The 26,549-nt window shown below is 36.7% G+C and overlaps 1 protein-coding gene and 1 long non-coding RNA gene across 10 annotated transcripts in view; one reads left to right on the top strand and one right to left on the bottom strand.

Moving 5' to 3' along the window:
* Window positions 1-3,109: 3,109 nt before the first annotated feature.
* LOC149106168 (uncharacterized) overlaps window positions 3,110-26,549 on the top strand; it is a 35,925-nt gene continuing 12,485 nt past the window's right edge. Inside the window, exons 1-4 of one of the 5 annotated variants that reach the window (XR_016209803.1) lie at window positions 3,110-3,732; window positions 4,356-4,410; window positions 7,656-7,917; window positions 20,724-20,797. This is a non-coding gene — a long non-coding RNA (uncharacterized LOC149106168). The other 4 variants (XR_016209804.1, XR_016209805.1, XR_016209807.1 and 1 more) reach the window with 4 other exon arrangements.
* Window positions 6,790-26,549, bottom strand: part of LOC110068157 (uncharacterized) — a 58,477-nt gene continuing 38,717 nt past the window's right edge. For all 5 annotated transcript variants that reach the window (XM_089298022.1, XM_089298020.1, XM_089298023.1 and 2 more), the window contains 18 exons: window positions 22,875-22,942; window positions 22,294-22,405; window positions 21,386-21,470; window positions 20,719-20,787; window positions 19,907-19,940; window positions 19,623-19,709; window positions 18,222-18,278; window positions 17,505-17,567; window positions 17,101-17,160; window positions 16,174-16,254; window positions 15,651-15,731; window positions 14,359-14,406; window positions 13,942-13,989; window positions 10,634-10,708; window positions 9,671-9,767; window positions 8,181-8,227; window positions 7,865-7,904; window positions 6,790-7,703 (listed from right to left, as the gene is read on the bottom strand). In XM_089298022.1, coding sequence (XP_089154148.1) covers window positions 7,672-7,703; window positions 7,865-7,904; window positions 8,181-8,227; window positions 9,671-9,767; window positions 10,634-10,708; window positions 13,942-13,989; window positions 14,359-14,406; window positions 15,651-15,731; window positions 16,174-16,254; window positions 17,101-17,160; window positions 17,505-17,567; window positions 18,222-18,278; window positions 19,623-19,709; window positions 19,907-19,940; window positions 20,719-20,787; window positions 21,386-21,470; window positions 22,294-22,405; window positions 22,875-22,898 — 1,140 coding nt within the window. In that variant the 5' untranslated portion in view covers window positions 22,899-22,942 and the 3' untranslated portion in view covers window positions 6,790-7,671. The remainder of the gene's footprint in view (window positions 7,704-7,864; window positions 7,905-8,180; window positions 8,228-9,670; window positions 9,768-10,633; window positions 10,709-13,941; window positions 13,990-14,358; window positions 14,407-15,650; window positions 15,732-16,173; window positions 16,255-17,100; window positions 17,161-17,504; window positions 17,568-18,221; window positions 18,279-19,622; window positions 19,710-19,906; window positions 19,941-20,718; window positions 20,788-21,385; window positions 21,471-22,293; window positions 22,406-22,874; window positions 22,943-26,549) is intronic.

Genomic DNA, 26,549 nt, shown 5'->3' with positions numbered 1-26,549 from the left:
AAACCTCATGACTGGTCTAAACTGAGTGACCCATCTTAACAGATAAATCACAACTGCTCTTTAAACAACTGTTCCTTAATAAGCATCCGGAATTAGATAAAATTAAGAAAAAATTGAAACTTGAATCAATGTATGAAATCTTGATAATGGAAAATGAACATACAACTGGTTCGAGTGGCTGAATAAACGGGGTTAAATTATACAGCTTATACAACGTGGAATTTCAGAACGTGGCGGTGGCTGCATTAACGGGGTTTTCTAAAAGAAAATGTGTATGGGCCTTTCGCCGGGACAAAAATAAGTGGTCGTAATAATGAGGTGACCGTAAGGTAGGGTCGAGCCACTGCAACCGAATTCAAACATTTTTTCCCGCCAAATTAGTTCTGTCTTGAGGCCTGCGCGCTGCTCAAATTTTGAAGAACGCGGAACTTTTTCATCCAATTATTTCCAATTGGGACAGCATCTAGTCCTCTTACGCTTATTATCACGCAGAGAAAAGCTGGTTTGATCCCTAATCTGATTCAGTTTTAAATCTGTTCTGCTCAACAGTGAAAAATAAAAGAAAGATAAAATTCAAACGGAAGAATTCGGAAGAGAAATGACATTTCAGTAACTGTATACTTTTAAGGTTTGGAGAAAGAGCCCTGAGGAGAGGGATGCAAGCTGTGTGACCGGGAAATAGGGTAAACCGCGCATTCGTAGCTCACAGCGACATCAAAAGCGAACAGAAATTACATCTCCCGTTCTTTTGTGGAGGTCCGGGGGAGTACTCCCAGAAAATTTGGGTGGGGATGTGCGGCCCACTTCCCAAAACCCTTATCCTATTTGTGACCAAATCTGCGATTTTTGTTACCCTATTTATGACCAGGCCAAAAACTCGATACCCTATTTATGACCGTTGCGGCTGGTACAGTTTCCCTAAACGTAAGTTTTGAAGGGTGCTCGTCGGAAATTTGAAAAGAACCCCTAAGAGGTACCAAGATCCTGGTTTGTGGGAGTGGCTTGAAATTTTTTTCTCCCCAAAGAGGAACCAATTCTAAAACAACACATTATCTCCTGTCATATTTGTTTCAGTTCAATACCCTAAGAGGTACCGCAAAAGCTTTTTCTGTGGACCTTTGGAAGCCGAAAACCCTACGAGGTACTAAAACCGCTTTTTAACCCCTAAAAGGTACGACGAACTCCTCCGTCCGAATTTTATATTGACTATACGGGATTCCCCCCCCCCCCTTGGGGAATTCGCACAGGTACCCAGGTTAAAGTGAAGCAGTTTCGTGACGCTCACTGAAAAGACACAGACTAAAAACGGCGTCGGGGTAACTACATTGTTCGTGATACGTTTATTGTTATTGTAATTATTTGCTTTTATATCCTAAAGCCCTAACGGCGACGGAGATTGGGCCAACCGTGGCAAGGGCATGTTTAACGGCCACCTCGCTTCCACGGGGAAGGTCTACGAACCCTGAAAAAATAGAAAGAAGAAAACGTCCTGCACTTAGTTCTTATTTTAAGTGTTTTGCGTGATGTTTTTCGATTTATTTAGCAAACTGAATAAACTGCAAAACCGTGAACAAAGATCCTGCTTGATTGAACGTTGGATCTCACAGGAGATCTAATCAGCCAAACTTGAAAAGTTAAACGATGAGAAGTCAAAGACTACTGCAAGGCTAACACAACGTGGTAAATTTAAAACAATATTTTGGATGATTCAACGAACATAGATTCAACGAAGACAGATTCAACGAACGTAGACACCCTGTCGACAAATCCGTGACTAACATTAAATCTAAATCCACCACTGTTGCCGAACATTTTCTTTCTCATCCTAATCACTGCTACACTGACATGCAACTACTTTAATTCCACTTGAACTTATCCACTCCTCACGTGATTCAATCTGAAAAGCCAGAGAGTTCTTTTTAATAGATTTAGCGAGGACATTGGAACCCCACGGTATGAACAGACGTGATGACTCGTAAAACTTGTAACCTATGTAGACCCGTTCTATCCTTGCTTCATTTAGTTTGTTTTTTTCGCCATTTCCGCCACTCTTTTTAGCTTCGAAATAAGTGTTACGACATCTACCATTATATAATATTGTAATTTAATTTTAAATATACTACGTTGTGTCAGCCTTGCAGTAGTCTTTGACTTTTCATCGTTTCATTACACTAGACAGGCCCGGGGCCGAGCGCTGGCTAAGGAAAGCTTTTGAAATAAGTACTGGGAAATTTGAAATCTTCTAGACTCGTACACAGTCGCTATTTACGGGTCATCTGGGACGGTTTCAAAGAAAAAGCGGTCTGGATCGAGTGGAGCGCGCGGGGAGTTATGGGAAGAGGCGGGAGAAAAATAGCTATTCTCATGACACCTTGCGCGCGTTAATTCGCTCTAGTATCCAATCTTCTCTTTCCCAAAAACACGTAAATAGCGACTGGGTACGAGTCTGAATCTTCTGGCCAATCTATAATTACCCGTTGTTCCCAACGCTTCGCTTTACAGGGCAAGTCATAGATCACCTTGTTCGACCAAATCAGTTCGCTTTTCGCACCTGATGCACTTTACTGGCTTGAAAGTAAGTACATAAAGGTAGAAAAGTATCTATACATCAAGCAGGAAGCTAAATTTGATCCAATAACAGGCGGTCCATGACTCGTTCTACTTCTGGCAATCAACGATAGTCGAACCTCCCGTAAGCGACCACCAAAAATGTCAAGACTAGTTGGTCGCTTACAGGAGGTGGTCACTTAGATCATAGTGGATCAAAATTTTGCCTCATTAACATATTGCAACTGCAGAGACTTACCTGTGTTTTAAACATTTTATTCATGTAAAAAGTCGATTTCGAGCAAAAATAAGGTACTTACCATTGTGAAATTTCCGTCTGTTGTACAGCCCAGGAATGCGATATGGCTACAACACCTTATTATCTAATTTCTTAGCTAAAAAAAAAATCATCAGGATTAACAAATACAATGAATACGGGGAAATATAAGGGCCAATCATTTTCCCGCGCTTTTTTTTGCGCGGGACGGCCGAGAGGAGGCCGAGAGGTTGCCGAAAGGTTGCCGAGAGGTTGCCAGGCTACATAGTCGTATTTCAAACTAACTGCAGCAGAAGCCATGCCGACGTAGTAAGGCTGGTTTTCACTAGCGACGGAGTCGTAGTCGGAGTCATAATCAGAAGCGTAAAGTGATACGATCTAGTGAAAATCAAACCGACGGAGCTGGAAGCAGAACACCCATTCCGCTTTTGACTCCGTCGCTTGCGATCTAGTGAAAACTTGGTTGGGGTTCTAAATTGTCGGAGTCGGAAGCAGAAGTACAATTTTATGAATAGCCGTATTTTATATGTAAATGCTGATCGCCAGTTAATACCAGTGATCCAGTGATCACTGATTGACCTTTCAGGTTAAATGGTCTTTTATTTTATTTTTTTTATTTTAGAATAAATCAATTACAATGCTCCATTCTGGGCCTTTTGATTGGTTGGTTCTTCTGCTTCTGCTTCAGACTCCGACAATCTAGTTTTCAATGGATTATAAGCGACGGAGTCGTAAACGGAATCGGAAGAAATGGAAATGTTCTGATTCTTCCGACTCCGATTCCGTCGAGCTTGACTCCGGTTACGACTCCGATTTTCGATTTTCACTAGGTCATAAGCGCTCTTACGTCTCCGACTCCGACTCCGTCGCTAGTGAAAACCAGCCTTTAAAGCTGACTATTTGTCAAGGTAAAATTAACCTATTCTATTTCACGGTCAGTTAAGCTTTACTGCAGGATACCTATTCGCATAACTATTCGCTTATTTGCATTTTATTCAGTGTAGTGAGAACAGTGACTTCTGCTAAAAAGCTTCACGTGGCAGCATTCAGTTTAGCCCACATATACCTGTACTTCTTAATTTTTGTTATCGCCGATGTAAACGTCGTTCCTTTGTTTCTACTGTATTAGAGCGGTTTTCATTTGAGTGTCGAAAGTAATTATACAATTACTTTGGTTTTGGTTTTGGTTTTACTACGGTTTGAGATTGGCTGAGTAGTCTAATTGGTATGTAATTGGTTTGGTGTTGGTTTTACGACACTCAATTGAAAACCGCTCTATTACTTGTCACATCTATTCATTTGTATTCTAAATAAGCATCTATTGTATTTTACTGATATTTAAACTTGGTCAGACAAATTGAAACATTCTCACCCTTTGGTACAACGATATTACAGCAAAAACAATTTTCCCATCCGTTTATATTTGGCTTAAGTCATAAACATGCTGTTTATGAACAGTGATATCATCCTGTTTGTTATTAGAACTAACTATTACATGCAATTAAATTTTAAGAACTTTTTGATTCAACAGCCATGATTCAAGACGCAAGATCCAACAACCAATAACAGATTTCTGCATAATTCTGGTTAGTGATAATTTATGAGTGATTGTACTTGTAAACCATAGTACCATTGTACATGGGTTATTGACCAAGGGTGACATCCAGATTGGTCAATGTTTAACAAATCGACATCAATTTTTCATGCATCTGTCCTCTTATTGATCATGAACTTTGACATAACATTGTCAAAGTAACTGGGGAGATCCACGAGGCAATAGCTGAGTGGATCCGCAGACTACTTTGACAATGTTATTGCAAAATGCATTGTCATTAACAGGACAGACGCATAAAAAACTGATATCAAAATTGTTTTTTATATTAACAAATTGTCAAATTGTCTGCTCTCGCTCGTTACATTAACATCGCATAAATGATCAATTCATGTGTCTGTGCGCTTACTGACAATAAAAATTATCCAATGAGCGAGGAAGAATTTCTGCAGCACAGAGAGCCACTAGTTCATCAGTTTATACTGTTGTGTCACTCTCTCTAAATAAAGTTGATTACTATTATTATTGTTATTATTACTATTATTATTATTATTATTATTATTAGCATTAGCATTAACATTAGCATTAGCATTAGCATTAATATAAGTACAAGTATAAGTATAAGTATAAGTGTTAGTGTTAGTTTTAGTGTTAGTGTTAGTGTAGTGTTAGTGTTAGTATTATTATTATCATAAAATGGCCAAGTGTCTATAAACCAGAAAAGGCATCTCCAATGAGCAAGCTTGATCAACATTTTTGCTGGGAAAGGACATGGCCAATTTGTCCCCCATCTCCAGCAGCACAGAGAGCCACTAGTTCATCAGTTTATACTGTTATGTGTCACTCTCTCTAAATAAAGTTGATTACTATTATTATTGTTATTATTACTATTATTATTATTATTAGCATTAGCATTAGCATTAACATTAACATTAGCATTAGCATTAGCATAAGTATAAGTATAAGTATAAGTGTTAGTGTTAGTTTTAGTGTTAGTGTTAGTGTAGTGTTGGTGGTAGTGTTATTATTATCATAAAATGGCCAAGTGTCTATAAACCAGAAAAGCCATCTCCAGTGAGCAAGCTTGATCAACATTTTTGCTGGGAAAGGACATGGCCAATTTGTCCCCCATCTCCAATGAATAAGTCTGACTGATATTTTTGTTGAGAAAGAACAAGGCCAATGTTCAACCATCTTGACTAAACAAGCTTGATTGATGTAATTTTGCTGAACAGAGCAGGTATAACCCAATCTCACCTGCACCAGCAGCCAACCAAAGCTTAGGAATTAGTTCATCTTCATCTTAATTAAAATATAAGAATTACATAAATTTAAAAAAAACAAGGCAGCCCTACATGGCCTACTTGAGTAACCAATTACTGCACAAGATTTGTTTCATCTTGCCTGCTTGTAGAAGTAGCCATATTATAACAATTATCTTTGAAAACAACACGATTTGTTTGAAATTCACATCTTACATTAAGAAAACATGTTTAGGATAAAACATCATTCATCCATTGTCAGTTGCACAAGAATACCAACTGCAAATGAGCAATAAATAGTTTAACAAATATGCGTGATCACACTAAGAATAATTTAGGGATTAAGGTGTGAAACAGAAAAAATAATTAACAATTGATAATTATTACTGTATATTTTAAATATTGTAGCTGAACATTTTACTTTCTTGCTCTTGTTGTCTTTATATAATTTATTTATTTGTTTGTTTGTTTGTTGATGCATTTATTTACTAACCAAATTTTTTGTCATAAACCCATGAAATTGCAATTATTATCTTGTTCTTATCTCTAAAATTTGTGCAGATGTGCTATTTTTAGAACTGGGGATGCTGCATTTATGTATGTTTACTGAGCCAGTAACTTAGCATAGATTGTATTTGATCTCAGAAATATATGGGGGACAAAACAGTACCACAAATATTGCTGGTCCAGGGGAAAAAATGGTACTTGGATGAATGACTGGATACAGAATCGTATAATCTTTATATTGTTTTATTCGATCTATAAGGAAGATACATAAGATACATAATTCTTACAAAACCTAATAGCGAGCGATTCATGAAATTGTATGGAAACTATAATTCTCAAAATTCAACGGATTACATAAACAAACGGTCACTTACTTCTGTGGCGATATCCAGTCAAACTTATTTCGGTAACAGGTCAGCAAAACGGGTCAGCAGATCGAGCAGTAAAACACTACAGGTTAGCGATGTTCAACGTAAGGTACAAAATGCTTTATGACCTTTGTCTCTGATTTTGTGGTTTTTAAAACGTGTCATTCTAACTTTAACGATCAACTTACTTAGCGATTACGCCATCGGCTGTCAATCACGCGACTAATTAAATAATCAAATGTCAATAAACGAAGTTAATATTAATCAACGAAACAATTGCCATATTGCCATTTTATTTTTATTATGTAACGAGTGAATGCATAATATTCTCTTTCAAATAAGGTATCCTGTCATATATAACTGTGTGACCAATGCATGTGTGTGGATAGAATATTTTACACTTAAACTTATGTTTTTATCAAGGCTACAACCGTTGTACATTTGTGATCAACATAATTGCCATAAAGATATTCAGTGCAATTAATTAATAACAAGTGGATAGAATAACAATACAGTTTATGTTATATTTTCTGAGAAAGTTAATTCGTTGTGATTGACTGAGAGCAGGCAAATTTAATGTTTTAGTCTGCACTGCAGTGCGAATTAATGCACACACATTTGTAATTTCCGTGGCCCTCTTTAAAATACCAAGAGCATAAAATCATCACATACAATAAGAAATTTATAAAAACCCTATATAAATATTTATTTAAAATTTTCTTATGAAGCAAACCCTATATAAGATTTAGATTTAAAAAGCTGAGTTTTACTAAAGCATAATATAAGATCTTACTATACTTAACTTGCTCAATCTAAAGATAATTATGATCTGGGTAGGGAGAAAATTAGCAATACATTCTTAACATTTTACAGATATTTTCAGAGGTCCGTAGCTCTGTGGTATCTGATTTCCAACATTTTACAGTGGTTACAGAAAACATTCAACAGCCCTCTTTTACTCAACTATGCCTTCTTGGTAATCTTGTGAGATTAGCTCTTCAAGTATTTCTACTGTGCTGACTTTTGGTCAGTTCTAACAATTCATTTATGTTATCAGGGCAAACACCCATAATCCTTTTCTAAGCATCTTTTTACATGTATATCAGACTCAATGTAATATTGTTTTCATATGAAACTTGCAGGAGGTGATGCTAATGTTCACTGCAAATCTGTCGTTTTGGGTTTTCTACCTGCAAAATGCCAAAAGAAGTTGCAAAACAACATTAATCTACTCAATGGGCTTTGAAGGTTCATGTACAGGCTACCGAAGTGGGGTAAAGAATTACATATAAACAAAAAACTTCACTGTTAACTCAAGAATGGATAAACTGTTACATGGTATAGGACAAACCTTTCCAAAATATTAGAAGATCTTCCACCGTCTCAGCTTCCTGAAAAATACATGTGGGTACATGTAAAAGTATTTTGTTAAACATATGGAGTGAATCAAATTACAGGCAAAGCCTTAATCTTTGGTTCTTTCATGTGTGAAATGAAACAGACTTTCTTCCCATCTCCTGGTAAAGCAGTGATTTATTTCTTGACCAGCAAACAAGAAGCACTCTCTGAGATGTACATGTACTTGTGGGGAAAGGAGAAGGGGGTTGCTGATGGGGTAGAACATTTTGCCTCAGACTTTTACTTCATCTTAACTTTAATATACCTACTTTTAAAACTTCAAAGTTTACTTTGCCATCTTCTTGCACGTGATAACCTAAAACAAAGAATTGCAAAGTAATATACACCAAGACCCACAGAAATGTGACATTTTAGTACGATCATGTTTCTTCCATTGGATACAAACCACGAAATAACTATCTTTCAATGCTATTTTACATGTGGTAAAAAGTAAAGTTTATTACTGCAAGCCCAACAGACTTATAGTGATTAACTCTGGTTTCTGTCATACAAATTGGTAGGAGTATTGCCTAAACTCCTGGATGGGATGCTAGTCCACCACAGCATTCTGTTAGGCTGCCCCAACAATTTGCTGCAACCCATTTATACTCATGGGTGAAGAGAGGCACTGTGAGAGTAGTGTGTTGCTCAAGAACACAACATAATGACCCTGGCCTGGGCTTGAACCCTGACTGCTCCATCTGGAGGCCAGCTCACCAACCATAAGGCCACCATACCTCTCACACTACTATTTACATGCCAGACAGCCAATTTATTTTTATCTCCATCTGACCAAGAAAGAGTGGTATCAACAATCACATTGCTGAACACAGTCTATTGACTGAGAAACTACAGAATTCACCAGACTCTGAAAGTGCATTACCTACCTGTACAGGTGCAGGTGCTAGCACTTAGTATTGAGCTACACTAAAGTGATGACTACACTTCCCAGAACTGATGCACATAAGACAGGTGTACTGTTATCTAACAACAACTGACCAGAAGTACAATATCTTCTCACAGGTCCTGACCTTCCAATAGGCATCCCCTTTTTAATGGGAGGTCTGGTGGCCTCATGCTTAGTGCACTCGACTCCAGATCAAGCAGTCCAGGTCAGATCAGTCAAGCAGTCCAGGCTGGGGACATTGTTTTGTGTTCTTAGCAAGATACATAACTCTCACAGAGCTTCTCTCTGCCCAGGTGTATACGAATTAATGCAATGCTGGGGGGTAACCCTGGGATGGATTAGCATCCTATCCAGGGGGAAGTAGAAATATTTCTAGTCACTTCATGCTACAGAAACCAGAAATATGCACCAGCCTGATGAGCTACTTGGCTCGTATGCAGACTGTACTTGTCACCTTCTGATGAGCACTCCCTGTAATGTGATTTTTTAATTGTCATCCCTAATCCTACATGTATAAGCACACCCTCCCATTACAAGCACCCCTATTACAAAAGTTACATTGAAGACACAGACATACACTGTAGAATAGACTGATCAGAATGAGGAAAGTATGCTCTCTTATCAGGACTTAGTGTTGAGCACACTGATTTGGAAAAAATAAGAGACTGTTGTTATGATGATAAGAGTCCGTATTGTCACGGTTTGAATTATAGTATCTGTATAATGTTTATCAACCTCTGTATCACATTCTGTTGTTACTGCCAAAAAAATTAAACAAACAAACAAACAAAAACCAAAGTTGCTTAAATGAGTAAAGGACTTATTAATTATTGATACAATGTAAAAACCTACCAATAACAGGTGGAGCTTGACGGCTACAATGCCGACAAAATACAGACAGAGAATTTGCACCACAGTCATGCAGAATTATGTAGTCACCTCGTTCAATCTGATGAATAACATTCATTACACTACTGAATGATTATATTCTCTGTTGTATCTTACATGTACTACTTTTGCACAGTACTGGACATGTATGTTTTTTAACCACATTACTCTAAACAAGTCATTCGTGAAGGTCAGCTGAACTTGCTGATTACAGAGCAATTTTACTATACCCGGCAACTCTGAAGGTATAAGGTACATGTATGCATTACCATGGTCTGTGATCTGCAGTCCCACAGTCTACTAATGAATAATAAGAAAACTTTTCTCTGTCACCACTTTCCATGGTCCATATACTGTAGTCAAAATGCTTGAAAATAAACTTGATACAATGTAGGTAGAAAGTCTCGAGAATTATGCAACAATGTACATATATAATTATGGCAAAATTACACAGTTTTAAATGACGTCAACTCAAAATGTTCCTCAAGTCCTTGTTTTAAGATCATAATATTTGAATCCACATGTAATGGTGTTGTGCATGCTTTTAGCTATATCTTTTTTCCTCCTGAACAATTTTTGTAAAACTCAGTTATGAGAAAACTAGCATTTATTTTGCTGTTGAACTTACATGTAGCGCTTGATGTTGTATATGTGTATGTGCTTGTGTGCATGCTAATGATGAGGAAATTGTGTGCAGTAGGGATGCACAATGCAATTCTGACGTATCCTGTTAAGACTAATTAAGGGGATTCCCCAGAATTGCATTGTGCATAAGCCACTACAGCCATTTTCAAGACTGTTAAAACAATCAGAGTATTGAAGCTTAGGGTGTGATATATTTCTAAAAACAACAGTTTTTGCTATATATTAATACATTTTACAGTAATGAATTTCACATATGACAATTCCAGTTAACAAACGATTTACCATAGGAAGAAAAACATCTCGTTTGACTACATCTCCAGAAAAACACAGAGGTCCAGCAATATTATAACGCATTCCCTATGGTCAAAGAACGTAGAAAAACAAGACAGTACTTATTTATACATTCAAAGGACATCAATATTGAAACTGAAAATATTTATAATTTCTAGATTAGGGCAAAATTTATTAGCTGGGTCACGTCATGTAATACACCGATTCCAGAAAAAACCGGAAGTTGCACCGAAACGAGGCTTAATAGCCCTCGCAGTAATTAAAGCAACATGGCGAACGAAGAAGAAAGGCCAATCTCTCTTCTGATGATATTCCCGGCGTCAGTGTGAGTGAAGAACATTGAAAAATTGACACTCAGCCAATCGAAATTCTGGCTTAAAAGTCGCCGAATAAATCAAAGGGGCAAAATAAAGGAACTTTTAGACGGGTATGTTTTCCATCCTTCGATTGTCTTGATCTCCAATATGCGCAAAAACAACCTGTTCTCACCATTTTTATTGCCTAAAAGAACTTTGTTCATGGTCGGTTTAGGAAAAAGAATCTGAATGAAATGAAAATTGTAAAAGTTTTCGACCCTGACCCAAAGAATGCTTTACTAAAGCTACAGCAAGAGCTCAAAAGAACATACGGAAGTAAATTTAAAAATTGTGCTGGATATCGCGAATATTGCAACAAAACACTTTAAAAAATTTCCTACGGCTGATTCATTTTTCACTGACGACTTCAGTCTTCTCAAGTTAGAGAACATCCAATCTCTCTTCATAAAATAACAATCCGTGTTAGAGAATAAAGGGAAATCCTTTTAAAAGTTCAAAAGATGCTAATCAGAGTATCAAACAAGACCACGATCTACTCACCAAGAATGGTATAAGCAAGGGTTCGGTACAGTGACAGCATCATTGCGTTACAGGGTAGGACGCAATCACAAAGCTGATTCATCAGTCAAATCACCAATAAAGTTATCAGTGATGTTTACTACAGTGTAACAAAGACTATCAGTCACATGCCATGAAAGATGGCCTAGAAAACTAGCAACTAGTAATGAACAAGTACACTGAAATAATGCATCAACAGGGATTGACGAAGGTGCAAGTAACAAAATGCTTTTTTTTTTGTTCAAGAGAAAAGGGAAATTTTGGGGACCTCCCCAGGGTCCCCCAGCTGGACTGAGGTTACAGACCCAAGTAAGGGCAATCTCCATGAAATAATTTAAGCTAGGAATGTCATTGTTATGGACAGTGAGACCCTGAAAGATTGCCTTATAAAATCAATATGCAAAATGTTTGACACTGGTTTAAAAGTAAACAAGAGTCATATGAACTTCAGTTTATGATGTACAACAACTACTCTTTGTTGTGAACAGACTTTGGAATGTCCTGGCTATAAATTGAAAGTAACTGCAAATTTTTAATGAGCAAAATGCCTTGGACATAGAATGGTGGAAGGAGATGCTAAAGAATATTGAACAATTTATGATAAATATATTATATATGAATTGACTTACCTAATGCTTAGAGATGGCCTTACACGATGTGATTATTGCTAAAGCCAGAATAAATAATGTATATCAAAGGTCCAAAAAGTTTGTCCAGCATCTAATATGAGAGAATTCAGCTACTTCCAGTTTTTCTCTGGTGATGAATATTTGAATAAATATTTCAAAATAGTTCAAAACAATTGGGAATCTATAAGATCATACAATGTAGGAAATTCTCAATGAGGTCAAATTCAATTGCACTTTTATGTTATTAGCAAAATTATACACCAGCTCTACCATGTGTCCTTCTATGTTACACCCTGTGCCAGAAAATAGAACATGAAGCCACATAATGCACAATTTCAGTACGGTGGAAATCACCAAATATTTAATTACCACTGATGAACAATATCATGTACTCTGTTTAAAGTCACTACCAAATGACAAATAAACACCAGATACCTTTTTTCTGCCAGTTTACAAGCAAATAGCTCACTATCCAGGGTTGATTAACAACTCTACACAACCTTAGTGGTTACACCATCAAATACATGCCATCCATTTATTCTCCTAATAGCCATTTCAGCTTGTATTCTTACATTTGCAGTTCTGGTTCATGGTTGGAAAACAGTCTTCCTTAGAAAATTGGTATTAAAATTATAGTCAGTTCTGATTTACTTGGTTGCATGCATAGAATGGATGAAGATTATAACCTTCCTGCTTGCCAGTACAAGCTGTCTATCAAATCTATGACATTAAGGAAAATTCCTACTAGGCCTTAAAATGTGTTTTCAGACTTATTCAGAGTAAAGTTCACTTTTGGATGTCCAGGTCTTGGGTGTCTGACCTTTTATCTCTCAGCAGTCTATTCTGCACCTTATGTTTTCAAATTCAGCCTAGGAAAACTTCAGGTAAATAATTAATGGGCTGGCTCCCCAACATCAAGTACAGGAAATTGGCCCATGCAATAATTTATCTGACACTACTAGTTCTGAAACATTAAACCTAAAAGCCAGATCTTGCTGAAATATTAAGCGAGTAAAAAATATTCAAAATTCATCAATGGTTGTATTCAAATCACTAATGTCCTTCCACATTCAACATTGTTTTTGGGAAACTTTTTTTGTTTACCTCAGAGGCATGAAAACTGATTAATTCCTAAGTTGATTGAAGCTGATGGGTATTCATATGCCAGACTCAGATGCATCACATATTTCGCTCTACACAGAGATTCCTCATCAACTTTTGCCCAAGGGAAAGCCGAGGGTACGGCTCCCAGTTTCAAAAAATGTACTCAGTTTAAAATCACTTGGCAAGAAGTGCTCGGAAAAACAATAATTATTTCCTACTGAGGTAAAATAGACATCTCCCCTTTGCATAAGTATTTCCCACTTTTTTCTTCTTTGTTTATCTGGCTAGCTTGTCCAAAGGAAACTCAGTCGTGGAAATGATAAATCAGGTCGGTTTTTGCTTCGATTGTTAGAGTTTGCAGCCGCACAGCACTTGTGTCCAACCCTTTTCCTTTTCTTTACCACATTTGCTCCAGACAAGTAGCTCTAACCTACATACATTCAAATTTTTTCGTTCTTCCCCAGCATTTCGTCCGCCATTTTGAAAGCTCGAGGGCTATTGAGCCTTGCTTGCGTGCAACTTCCGGTTTTTTTTCTGGAATCGGTGTATTGATAATTAACTTAATAATACTTGAGTGTATGATCATATCAAAAAAAATTGGTTGAGCTTGCATAAGAAGCTACAGACTGCTTCTTATTGATTTATTTTACCCATTGATTCTAACAGAAAGTATTATGAGATGCAACATTACCTCTCCTTCTTTTGGCTGCCCTTCCCTGTCAAAAACTTGTACACGTCTCTATAGTAACAAATCATTTGAATATTATTAATATTTGAATGTAGTTACTGATACTCAATTATACTCTTCCTGTAGAATGATGAGTTCATATCAGAATATTTTGTTAATAACTTCTTATTCAGTGGCAGGTATATACGTTGTGACAACCCAACAATGGGAATGACTTTAATATGATTTTGCATCCCCAAGTTCAAAAATTCCACGTTGATTACAATTATTATACCCAACAGATTTATGTATAGTGTCCCTGCTTGGATTAGACAACCAAACAGATACATTTCATACTGACTACAGAAATGAATGAATGTCGGACGTGCACAAAGACAGAATACAGAATGATAGTTGTAGAAAATGTACAATTATACGAACCTGGTATTTGCTGACTTTTGGGCAGTAACATGTCCTCATCATCATATCCTACACAAACAGGTACAGTTTACATGCTAGTACTTTAGTATCTGTTACAGCAACCCTACCCAAAAGAAAATAAACCAGAGAGAGTGATAATCGTGTTTGTTGCATCGTGTTTGTTGTATCCATGTATCACAACCATTTCAGTGTCACTTCATCTGACATGACACATGGAGACAACAAAGGAACTTGCCCTATGCATGTGATCTTTGGACTGATGAGACTGTTAATTACCTTTGAAAGTTCACAGACGAAAACAGACAACTTGAGGAATAAAATTTTGCTGCCACAAATTGTCAAATACAATGTACCTCAATTAACCTGGCTTTTTAACTTCAGAATTTTGAATCGTAATCTCAATCCAAAAGTGTAACAGTTAAATTTCCATCATGGTCTCTACAGCCAAATCTCAAGATTTTTGTCAGTGTGACTGATGAAATGCAAAGTGTTGAGATCAACAATTTACATAGACAAAGTTTCCACTTCTTATTATTAACAGCAACAATTGATGAACCAATCAGGTCACTACAGGGCCTTGCATACAATTATCATTGCATGGTAACACACAGACTCTCTCTGAATTTTTCCTTCAGGAGAGGTGGCTGTAACACAAGATACTAGTAGAGGAGAAATTTTGGTTTTTCTATTATTCCCTTAGCTAACAAATTGAATAGGTTATAAATAATTTATATATAGGTTATTAAAATAGGTTACTGTAATTCATAGCACGGATTTCACAAGGTCATTGAGCACAATTAAGGGGAAATTTGCTGTTATAAAAGACTATTTGTCATGAAGAAAATAAGTAGCTGCCCCATTATTATTTTGTCCTTAACTGTACTTGCTCACAGTACATGGCTGGAATAACTGTTTTCTTTGTCATACAATATTTAAGAAATAGAAAACATGTACCGTGGTTCTATCAAGTTATAGAAACACGGGTGGAAGTTTGGGAGGATGAGAAATGCTGTGGGAACATGAGCCGTAGGCAAGTGTTTCCACAGCTTTTTCAAGTTCTCCCAAACTTTCATGAGTGTTTCTATAACTCAATAGAAACACGAAGAACAAGTTTTCTTTTAGAAAACACTGCGGCGAAAAAAGGGAAACAACTTGTTTACTTTGATCATCAAAATGTAAATTCTCTTTGCTTGCGCCATCATTACGTCAACAGCTCGTGCTAATTCTGTGTTTCTATTGAGTTATAGAAACACGATTTTTAACCAATCTAAAAGTAAATATTAATAGCTTACGGCTCCAAAATGTATAAGAGCTATTCTAAGGTCATCAGATGCAACTTTTGTGTATTCCACTCTGCTGGCCAGCCAGCCGGCCTATAAGGAGTTAAAAGAAAAAATAAACGTATTTTGTAAACATGGATAATAAGAGGTCTGGCATTTAACGTTAGGTCAGTTGTGAAAAATCTGCTACTGTAAGTCAGCTTACCTTATAACTAATGTTATAGACTATTTTAGAGAGTTTTACAATATCCTCCAGGGAGATTCATTTGCTTAAACTTTCAGTTTCGTATGTCTGCACCAAAACAGAAGAGGCATAAAAGCATGTCTGAATAATTCAATGCTGCAAGGGTATTCACTTTCAAAAATATGTAACAATGCCTTGAAACAGTTAACAGTATTGCTCTTTCAGTTTTCATGGCAACTATAGAAACTAATGAGACCAAAAAAAACTAATATAAACATGATACATACTATATATACTGGCATGAGTGAGCTTGGACATAAAAACAGCTGTATTCATTTCATGAATATGTACCTTTGCATTGAAACCTTGACCAAATTCAGTTACAACTTTTTTGAACACTCCAAAGCTTGGAAACAATTCTGGAACATTTTTCTAATAAAAAGAAGAAATGAAAAGAAATGGGAATCACACAGCAATAAAAACAAACAATCCAGACCATATTCAGGTTCCTTGATTATTAGTTTAGAAAGAAAAATTATTTTTTAGCTACATTAGAAACTGCATTTGCTAAAAATAAGATTGTGCACTATTAAAAATGTATCAACTGACAGCATAAAAGTCGTAGACAAGTATTTGAGAGCACACTTCTTAACATAGTTTGTATAATTTTCAAGGGTAATTAGCTGCTGTACAAATGTCAGTCTTAAAAATATATCAGTACAGTCTCAATATTATAAGCTGTGAGGTTTGTAGTTTCTATCAGCTGATACAAAGTAGATGTAGTGTGCCAACGCACGCATCATTAAATTTCCCCCCAATTTTTATGTTTTTTTTTTAGTCAAGAAACCGAAAAAAACTGTCCTCCTTTTTGTCCTCTCAGGATTTAATTAATTATCTATTTGCATCAAAATGTTCCTCCAAAACTGTGGAAAAACAAAAAAACGTCACCATTTCATAGATGACCTTCAGCCACTGAACACAAATGGCTGATAGTATACAATCACCCAGCCAATCAGATAGCAGCATTTGCATTAGTGTACTGTCTAGAAGAATTCTACTAATGATCTCGATAGTCTGTGTATCAGATTGTGTAATGCATGTACAGTATACATTTACCTGATAGTCAGTCAGTGGGTTAAAGGTCGGCAACCTCACGATCATTGGTACGTACCTGTTTGGCCAATCAGTGTCAATCAGAATGCACAGTTGCTGCAATTATGGCCAATTACATGTGTACAAATGTACATGTACCTGAATCTCCTAACAGAAAATGCTTACTTTGAGATCTTGAGCATAGTCTTGAAATGATGGTCTAACTGTATCGTCATCTCTGTTTATCTGCAAAAAAATTGAAAGCTAGATCGACCTTTGAGTTACAGTAATGGAGTTGAGTTGCACTAATGGACAGAAATGATACTAATGTCTATAGTATAAAGAAAACCATTGTTTTAATCACTCTTAAAATCTCTGTAAAGCTATTCATTCCAAATTAAGGTTCTCAGTACCAGCCAGTATGCTTAATGGTCTCAAATCTTACCCTACAATTATACATACAGCTCTGAAAAATATATGTAACAGGCAAAATGGAAAACTTTAAAGGGTTTCTTAGCACTACAAAGATTCAAACTTACAAGTTTGATTAAATCTTTGTGCTTCTACAATAAACAATTAACCTCACTTACAGTTAATCCACCACCAATGTCAATCACACTGACTTGTGTTTTTCCTACCCTGCGATTCACTTCCTAACAAGGCACAACACAGTATCAATACTATATGTTTTTATCCACTAAAACATACTGTGTAAAAAAATGTCATTTTAGAAGAACAGATATGTTTTATACTTGAATAAAAGGTGGCAACTTCTCCTCATAATGTCAGTGTTAATTTCAAGAAAAAGCTGAAACATTTTCAAGCCATAAAAGTGTTTATTCTTCACTGCTTTGTCTCCTAATGGGAAGCTACCGAATATGTTATGAATTCCAGGCCATGAACAAAGAGGGAATTATTATTTATCTGTCATTTCTTCTACTAATAACCGGAAAAATTGCCAGTTTCACAGTTAAATGGTCTTTCAGCCATTTACATACATGTGGCATGCCAAGAGTTGGCATGTCAAAAGATGTCGCCTGGGCACATAACACTGAAAGCGGGTGCAATAATCAGCTGGGTACCCAGGGACCCTCTTTAATGTGGCCCGTATATAATAACACTCCAGTCCCAAGACAAAATACTAAAGAATGACTTGCTCAGACCCATGCTACATGTATTAAGCATAAGACTGGGGATGTCTTTGCTCCACAGAAAGGACACTGGTGAGCCGGTCAAGAGTATGGGAAAAAAATTTCACAACTGCACACTTTGTCTATATCTAAGCGTTATTGTTAAAGTTTCCTTACCAAAGCAAACTCTACAATGCGTTTCACACCACAGGTAAGATCATGACAATCAAAACTCTGCAAACATATAATTACATAATGTTTTACAGATGCTAATTCTAGACACAACTGTGCCAAATGCGAAAGCAGTTCTCTAGTTCACACTTTATTTATTGCACAAGTAAGGCTGCTGCCAGTGATAGGTAGACCTTGCACTGTGTCCTAGTAAAAATTACATTCATTTGATAAGACAGAATTTCCTCCTTTAATTTGCTATCATTACATTTGTTAAATGTTCAGTTTGCACTGCCAAGATCTCAAGTCACAAGTGATTGAATGTTAGTCACAGTAGTTGAACGTTTCAGCTGCAAAAAGCAGATGACAGACATACATGTAAGCACCCCTTTGGAATCAAGTGACTGTCTCCCCGATGTTTCCAGTCCAGATTAATAAGGTGCTTTCATCCTGTACATGTTTACATGCACTGTATGTTGTCACTGTTACAAGCTACACGTATTTACTCTCAGACTTAAAATTGAAGAAATCCTGTGCACATGGAAAACATTAGATGGTTTATAGTTTTGCTGAATAGGGATTTTTTAGGTGGTTTCATTTGCTCTGGCCCCTGCAACTTTTAAACCCAAGAACAGTCTGGATCCAGTGAGAGATTGAGCGATATAAGAGCAAGCCACTCAAAGGGTTATTATTTCTAATGTCATTCTAAATAATGTCCTGTTAATGCATTAACACTAATAATGTAACATTTAAGAAACGGAAAACATGTACACTGTATGGTGTAGTTATAGAAAAACGAGTGGGAGAATGAGCTTGTGTTCCCTGACAGCTTTTTCGAGTTCTCCCAAACTTTCACGAGAATGTCTATTAAACAATTAGATTATGAGCTCGAGATTTCTATTGCGTGATAGTTGACGAGGGCACAGCCTGAGTCAACTATCACGCATAGAAATTGAGAGCGAATAATCCAATTGTTTCAGTATAAATCTACTAGTCATTCAAAACTTTATCTAAATCCTCTTCACAGACACTTCAAAAATGCCAAGAAGTGGCTGTCATTTTGTTAACATGGGCTCACTGCTATGCTACTCACTATCTATCACAGAATAGATAGTGAGTAGCATAGCCAATCAGAGAACAGCACTTGTGATAGAACGCTAGCAGATTTATACTAGAAACACAGAGAATGTGTTTTCTATTTCGTTTAGAAAATACTGTGACAAAAAAAAACAACCTGTTTACTTTGATCATCAAAATGTAAATTCTCTTTACTTGCACCATCATTACATCAACAGCTCATGCTTAAGTTCTGTGTTTCTATCAAGTTGTAGAAATATGATTTTAAACCACTCAGTGTGCATATTTTCTTTGGGCTATTTTCTAAATTTTTATAGCACATCTGGTCACCTGAGATCCAGCATGTATCATGACTCCTGTTAACCAAGGTCGATCCATATACAAGTTGATTAACTCCTCTCTTGTTGATTCTGTAAGCTGTTTAAAAAAATAAAAAAATGTCTAATTTTATTGATATGTTCTGTTCACAGTTCATTGACTGATGTGTAATATTTAGTCTAAGCTCTCAATAAACAAAGTTCTGCTTCAAGATGCATGCCATGATACAATGCATCATGATTAGTCAGTTGAACTAACTTTATCAGGTATTCATTGGAAATTGTCCATTTACTTACTTGCACTCCAAACTTTGAATCTGCAGTACATACACTGTGGAAATAGCCAAAACATTATAAAAAAAGGAAACTGTAAAACTACATGTATAATTACTACGTAAAATTTAACAACTCTACTAACATGTCAAGTCCATAGAGGCTGTCTTCTTCGTTAATGACCTGCTTTATGTATCATGGAGATTTTGTTTAATTACTATACATATGACAACCAGAACTGTAAACCAGACAAGCAGGACTAGTTTGCTGGCATTTTGGAGCAGTGGTTTAAATAAAAACTGTTAAATTATATGTCATAAACAAGACAAGAAAGAAAGCAATCACTAAAAGGGAAATTACAGTTTATGAGAATTAATCCATACCCACCCCAAGGAGGGTTAGTGGAAATTCCAAGGGGGGGGGGGGGGGGCAGGGGGAGGTCTCAAAATCAAAGCAAAATTTTCTTTGATCTATTTAGTTACCTTTTTAAAATGGATGTATTGTCCATTCGTTATAAAAAAAAAGAACATTACTACATACACTGTAATACATTCATTTCAATAAAATAGTGTTCAAAAATTTTGTCATTGATACTTTTGGATAATATTTTGTTAATGAAGTTACAACTGTCATTATTTGCATCTGTAAATCTGATCAAGTGGCCACTCATTGTGTATGTACATCCATCCCCCCCCCCCCCCCCCAGTTGTACAATCTTAATGTGCTAAGAACAAATTAATTTTATGAGTGAAATGATTGCAATTACTGCATGGTTTTCTACTTATGTTCTCTAATTAGTCACAATTTATGTTCTCCTTTATTTGTGTGTTACTTGCCTCAGATCTTGAATGTCACCAACTCCAAGAATAGGATTCAATCTGATGCCCACTGTGGACTTTGTGTGCCTGTGTACATGTACGTAGAAAAAAAGTCTACATTATTCCTGATAAAGGGAAATCACTAACTACTAAAAGGCAGGATTTAAAAATTAGGCATTGCAAGGGTAAGTTCAGTTTTTATAATTATAATGCTAATGCCTAAGTGTATTATAAGATAGAAAGTTTGTGGACATGGCACACTGCAAGATCAAAATGAGATACAATTTTTTGACAAAGTTGTTCTCACTGCTTCTATTCTTACTGTTTCTCTTCCACTAAATTATTTTTTTATTAACAAACTGTAGTTTTAAAATCATCAAGAGTAAGGAAAGTATTGCCAATCATGGACTCACTATAAGTTTTGGTAATATGGCAATAATATTAATAATATTAGTAATTATTCCGTCAAGGATAGCATCTGTAGAAGTATATACTTTTTAGTCACTTGAATGGAGGGGTTGTTCATGTATTTGGTTTCAAATTTAGTTGTTACATAATTTTCAGTTTCAACTTGACTGGTTTATGTCTACAGGAAGGTAAATCCTTCCTCTGTTCTCAAATGACATTTTGATTGGCCATCATTACAATTTGTCCAAATATTAAATATTATTATACATGTACTTACCCAAGATCCTTTATAATTTTTGTCATAACCTCAAGTTCTTGATAATTATCAACATTTATGAGAATTCCTTTTTCTAATGCAAACTCTAAAACATAAAATAAAAGTCACTGAGCTTTACACTTGAATTTTTACAAAGCAACTGTAGCCTTCAATTAAAACAGAGAAAACCAATTCAAATGAGTATTTGATTATTGATTCCAAGAAACATTTCAACGAGGAGACAGTATTACTCCGTGAATAGCGCTATTGAGACTTTCACAAACTGAAAAATTTTGTGCAAACATAAATGGTTTATGGACTTAAAATTATTCTTTTTTTGTGAACTTCACGTGATGCAAATGATCTCGATGGGAACCTGGCCAATACCATCACAGATGAAAGCCCCCTCACCATCCCAGTAGGGCCTTTTGCACCAAGAACAATAATTGTTTCTGTCCTAGAAATCACCAGGTTGTTGAACGGCTAAGACTCATTTCATTTGAAATTTCATGTTTACAATGCAAAAAGCATTGAGCCTTGATGACTTGTTAGTGTATGCCAAAGATTCCTCAACTGATTATCGAATTCTGAACTCTTTTGAAACCCATCTACAAAGTCCTAGGCTTAACCATAGCAAATGCAGCATTGGAAATGTCAGAATAAGGCCAATACAAGAATACCTGTTTCTGTTTGTAGAAAAACAAAGATGGCCATACTAAAATCGGAATGAAGTCTCCACACGCATGATTCACCTTTACAAGCATCAATTTGATTTGTTGTTTAAAGTAGTAGCCCCAATCTAATTGGTGTGAAATACATACATGTATCTCTCACTCACCCACTCACTCACCCACTCATAACATAGCCTACAACCTGTTGACTAAGACGTATTTTTTCTGCAAAAGGAAATAGACAGTACAAATTCATACTTAATTCTGGCATTGTTTTCACTGGTGAGTCAAACACTATTTTTTCGGGTGGAAAGCCAACTTCCAAGCCATTGAATACCTCTGTGATAGAAGCGCATTCAATACCAAGACCCTACATTGTAAGTCAAATGACAAGAGACATTCGTCAATACCAGCCAAGGATATTTCTAGTTTTCCCCAACAAAATAAAAAGATATTCATACAGAATGAAAAATGTAAAGCGAAATGTCTGCCCTGTTAATAATTATGCATTCTATATGGAGGACAGATTGGTCACTCTGGCATAATGGCAAAGCTGCTGCATGGTAATATTGCAGTCATAAATTATTGCTATTATGCACAGTGCTTGTTCGAGGACAACCCATAATTGAGGTGCTGCCAGTGCTTATTTGAGTGCTGCAATTACAGTACTGAAATGAGGGCATCTCTTCTAATGCTGGGCCCTGATTTGGATAGGGGCACTTCCTGTTAAAATACCTTTGACCAGAGGGCATTTACACATAACTAAGGAAACACCTTTATTGGAATGACAATGCTAAGTTGAATTATTATGGTACTCTATGGCAAAATGTATTAATTACCTTGTCTAGCACTATCTTCAACATTGCTGAAACTGGGTTTGCCTTTACTGCTACAGCATGAAGAAAATCTGAGAGGGGAAAAAAAGTTATGAAAATAAATAATTTCCCCCCCTGTACCTGTGATCTGCATACCCTAATTCAAAATCTCTGTAAAAGTTCTACATTTCTAACAGTTCTGTGAAAGTTCTGCACCACATGAAAGTATCATCTTGAAAGTGACATGACTGATTTAGTTCTTAAACAAAATTATGTTTTATGTTTCACTGTGTACACCTGTAACTGGTTTACAACCAGTCAGACACGACCTCACAATATGCTGGAAAGAAACATGTTTTTAGGTCATACCAGTTTGTAGTGTCAGTTCGTTTTCTGTCATCCTCCCTTTTGTGAAAGTGAGTTGGTATGTCAGTCAAAAAAAAAAAAAAATTGGGCAGGAGAAATATTGATTAACTGCATGGGAGCCTTGCTTATGTCTTTAGGGGTATTGACTGCCATTTTGCATAGAGCAACTATCAAGTCAGACTGGGTGTAGGATGGGGATAATGTTATACAGGAGATACATGTAAGTGAGTACTCTATAATATATGAGTTGTGACGAACCAAACCACACTAGGGACTGTTCATTTTTAATAGGGTAAGGGGGGTGGGGGAAGAGCTGGTGGGATTTGATAGGTACAGTAGTCCCTGTTACACATAATGACCCCCCCTCTTCATCACTTAGGAACGTTATTTTAGGCATTCTGGCAGAACTTTTGCACTCTGCACATGTAGATGCTGTCATCACAACACCCGAATTCAAATAGAAATATTCAAAGCCTGAAAATATGCTGACATTGCCTTTTTTTAAGGTTACTTCAAACCTTCGTGGGAGTTCTCCAGAAAAAAATCTGTACGTGCGCTGTTTTCAAGGAAACCCCCACAAACTATATATCAACAGAAAGGTTATAAAATGTAGAATTCGCTAAAATTATGTTTTGTTTTGGATTTTGCTTTCCAAAGATGGCAGAGGCCGTCAACTCCAAAATGACCGACTGACGTTCCAATCGAATTAATCGGGTATCAAATGTGACCATTCATGCAAAATAACTGTGCAGTGTTAATCACAAAGCCTCAATCTCCAAAAACTTGTCAGCATTTTTTTTTATTTCTATTGGTCATCTTTTTATCTGTCAAGTTCGACTATCAAAAAATTTGCGTAACCTGTTACATTAAAGGCCACCAGAAAGAAAGTATTTAAAATAAACGAATTCGCCAACACACCTTTGTTCCATATCTATCAGTGAATGTTCTGACCAAATTTCATGGAAAACCATCAAATCTGCAGACCCTATTAACTCATTTAAAGAGAAGGGATTCTCTCGAAAAATGAGTGAGTTTTTGCCTTCTAAAGGTTTATAAACATATCACACCTTCACAGAGGAATGTGTCAACTTGAAAGCTGCGAGCCAATGAAATAACACAACCCCTAGTGTTCACAGTATGCAAACTTGTGCTTCGCGGACATTAATTTTCTTGACCAACAAAAAAATCGACCAATATAGCCCCGCGAAGGTTTGAAGTAACCTTAAGGAAGGTCTTGTGGAGGTCCAGCTATATTTAGCAACCAAATTCTTAGTATGGGTTAGTCCCTGCTGCTGGATACCTAGCATAGTAGGGGGTTCAGGGGCATGCACCCCAGAAAACTCAAAACTTTCAGAACCTCAGAAATGCTGTTTTAGGAATTCTGGCAAACCTTTTGCACTACTGTGGAAGCTGTTAATAAGGTAATATTTTGAGTGGCCCCCCTTTAAACATCATATTTTGTTAGCCAGCCACCCCCGCCCCTTTAGAACCATATTTTTTTGCATGGCCTCCCTAAACCCCACCAGCCCACCTCCTACATCATAAAAAATGACCGGTCCCCTACGCTATAGTATTGAATAGCGATTTACCTAGTGGTATTATCCCCCCTTTAAATACCTCTCCCCTGAAAGGTATTGGAAGATGCCATTATAAGTCCTGATTTAGATTTCAGAGTCACTTCAAATGTATCTGAAGTCTATTAAATTGGAGACACCAAGAAAATGGGAGCAGATAATGAAACAAAAACATTTTGCTGTTTGCTTTAAAAAAAAAACAAAAAACAACAACAACAACAACAACAACAACAACAACAAAACTGGGCCCCAGCTTCAGTGGTGGGAAATGAACCATTTCATGACAATGACCAGGGACATATCCAGGATTTTTCTTAGGAGGGGTGCACCACTAAGGAATGGCGTAACTGACTAGTGGGGTAAACAAATGTTAAAAGCGAATATGAAGAACACGGCTTCATCTCAGGGGAGTGCACCCCCTGCACCCTCCCTCTAGATCTGCCCCTGATGACCGCACAAACTTTTTCCTTTTGCTATTCAAGAAAATCCCTGTGAAATACATGAACTCTTTCTTTCACCGACAGAACTCCCTAAATTGGACATAAACAAAGCAATATTTTCAAGGGCCGAAATTTAAAAAACGGCCTGAATAATATGTTACTAGGTTTCTATGCATTGAAGAACACCCTCCTTAAAACTGACAAAATTAAAAACAATTATTTTTTAGCTTTAAAAATGAACACTTTGCATGTTTACTTTACGGTCAGTTATAGCAGAGCTCAGGTGGCCCAAAGGGCTGCCAAACGGAGCCCCACACTCATATGGCAAAGAAAAGGAAACCCATGAGTTGATTTTCTCATGGCTATCATGACTAGCGGTATTGCTTGTGGGCATGTACGCACGACAATGACGACGACGGAGTCATGCAACATGGTGGCCATACTCCAAATAATAGGCTGGCAGAGACTTGCAGCCTTGGTTTACCATGTATGTCTTTGATATTGGACATCCATGTTATAATCAATTGACACCTGTCAAAACATGGTATCCGCTGACCAGTATCATGTGACCATATCGCGGGCTTAAGGTTACTTCAAACCTTCGCGGGTGTCCTCCAGAAAAAATTCGTACGCACGCTGTTTTGAAGGAAACCCCCACAAACTATATATCAATAGAAAGGTTATAAAATGTAGAATTCAATAAAATTATATTCTTTTTTGCTGACTGCTTTCCTAAGGCGGCAGAAGCCGTTAGCGCCAAAACGACCGACTGAAATTGAGGCGAATTAATTGGGTAGCAAATGCGATCATTGATGCAAAATAACTGTGCAGTGTTGATCACAAAGCATCAATATCTCAAAGGGTGTCAGCATTTTCTTTCATTTCTATTGGTTATGTTTTTATAGATCTGTCAAGTTCCACTATTGAAAAAGTTGCGTAATGTGTTGTGTTAGAGATCGCCACGAGAAAAGTAACTATATGAAATAAAAGAATTCGCCAACACGTTTTGTTCCGTATCTATCAGTGCATGTTCTGGCCAAATTTCACGGAAGACTGTTGATTTTTTTAGAGGAGGGATTCTCTCGAAAAACAAGTGCAAGTTTTCGCCTTCTAAAGATTTATAAACATGTCATGCCTTCTCAGAGGGATATGTCAACTCAAAATGCTGCCAGCCAATGAAATAACAGAGCCCCTAGCATTCACAGTATGGAAAGTTGAGCTTTGCGGTAAAGCAATAGTTTTTCAGTCACATTTTAGGCGCATACGTTTTAGGCCAGTGGTCAACAATAAGGGGCAAAATGGAGAAAAGCAATGTGCAA

This window comes from Orbicella faveolata, unplaced genomic scaffold (genome assembly GCF_042242905.1).
Source record: "Orbicella faveolata isolate gen_17 unplaced genomic scaffold, um_ofav_v1 contig_3, whole genome shotgun sequence".
Classification (NCBI taxonomy): Eukaryota; Metazoa; Cnidaria; class Anthozoa; order Scleractinia; family Merulinidae; genus Orbicella; species Orbicella faveolata.
The sequence above is the reverse complement of the archived record's forward strand: the minus strand, read 5'-3'. Positions and strand labels throughout refer to the sequence as shown.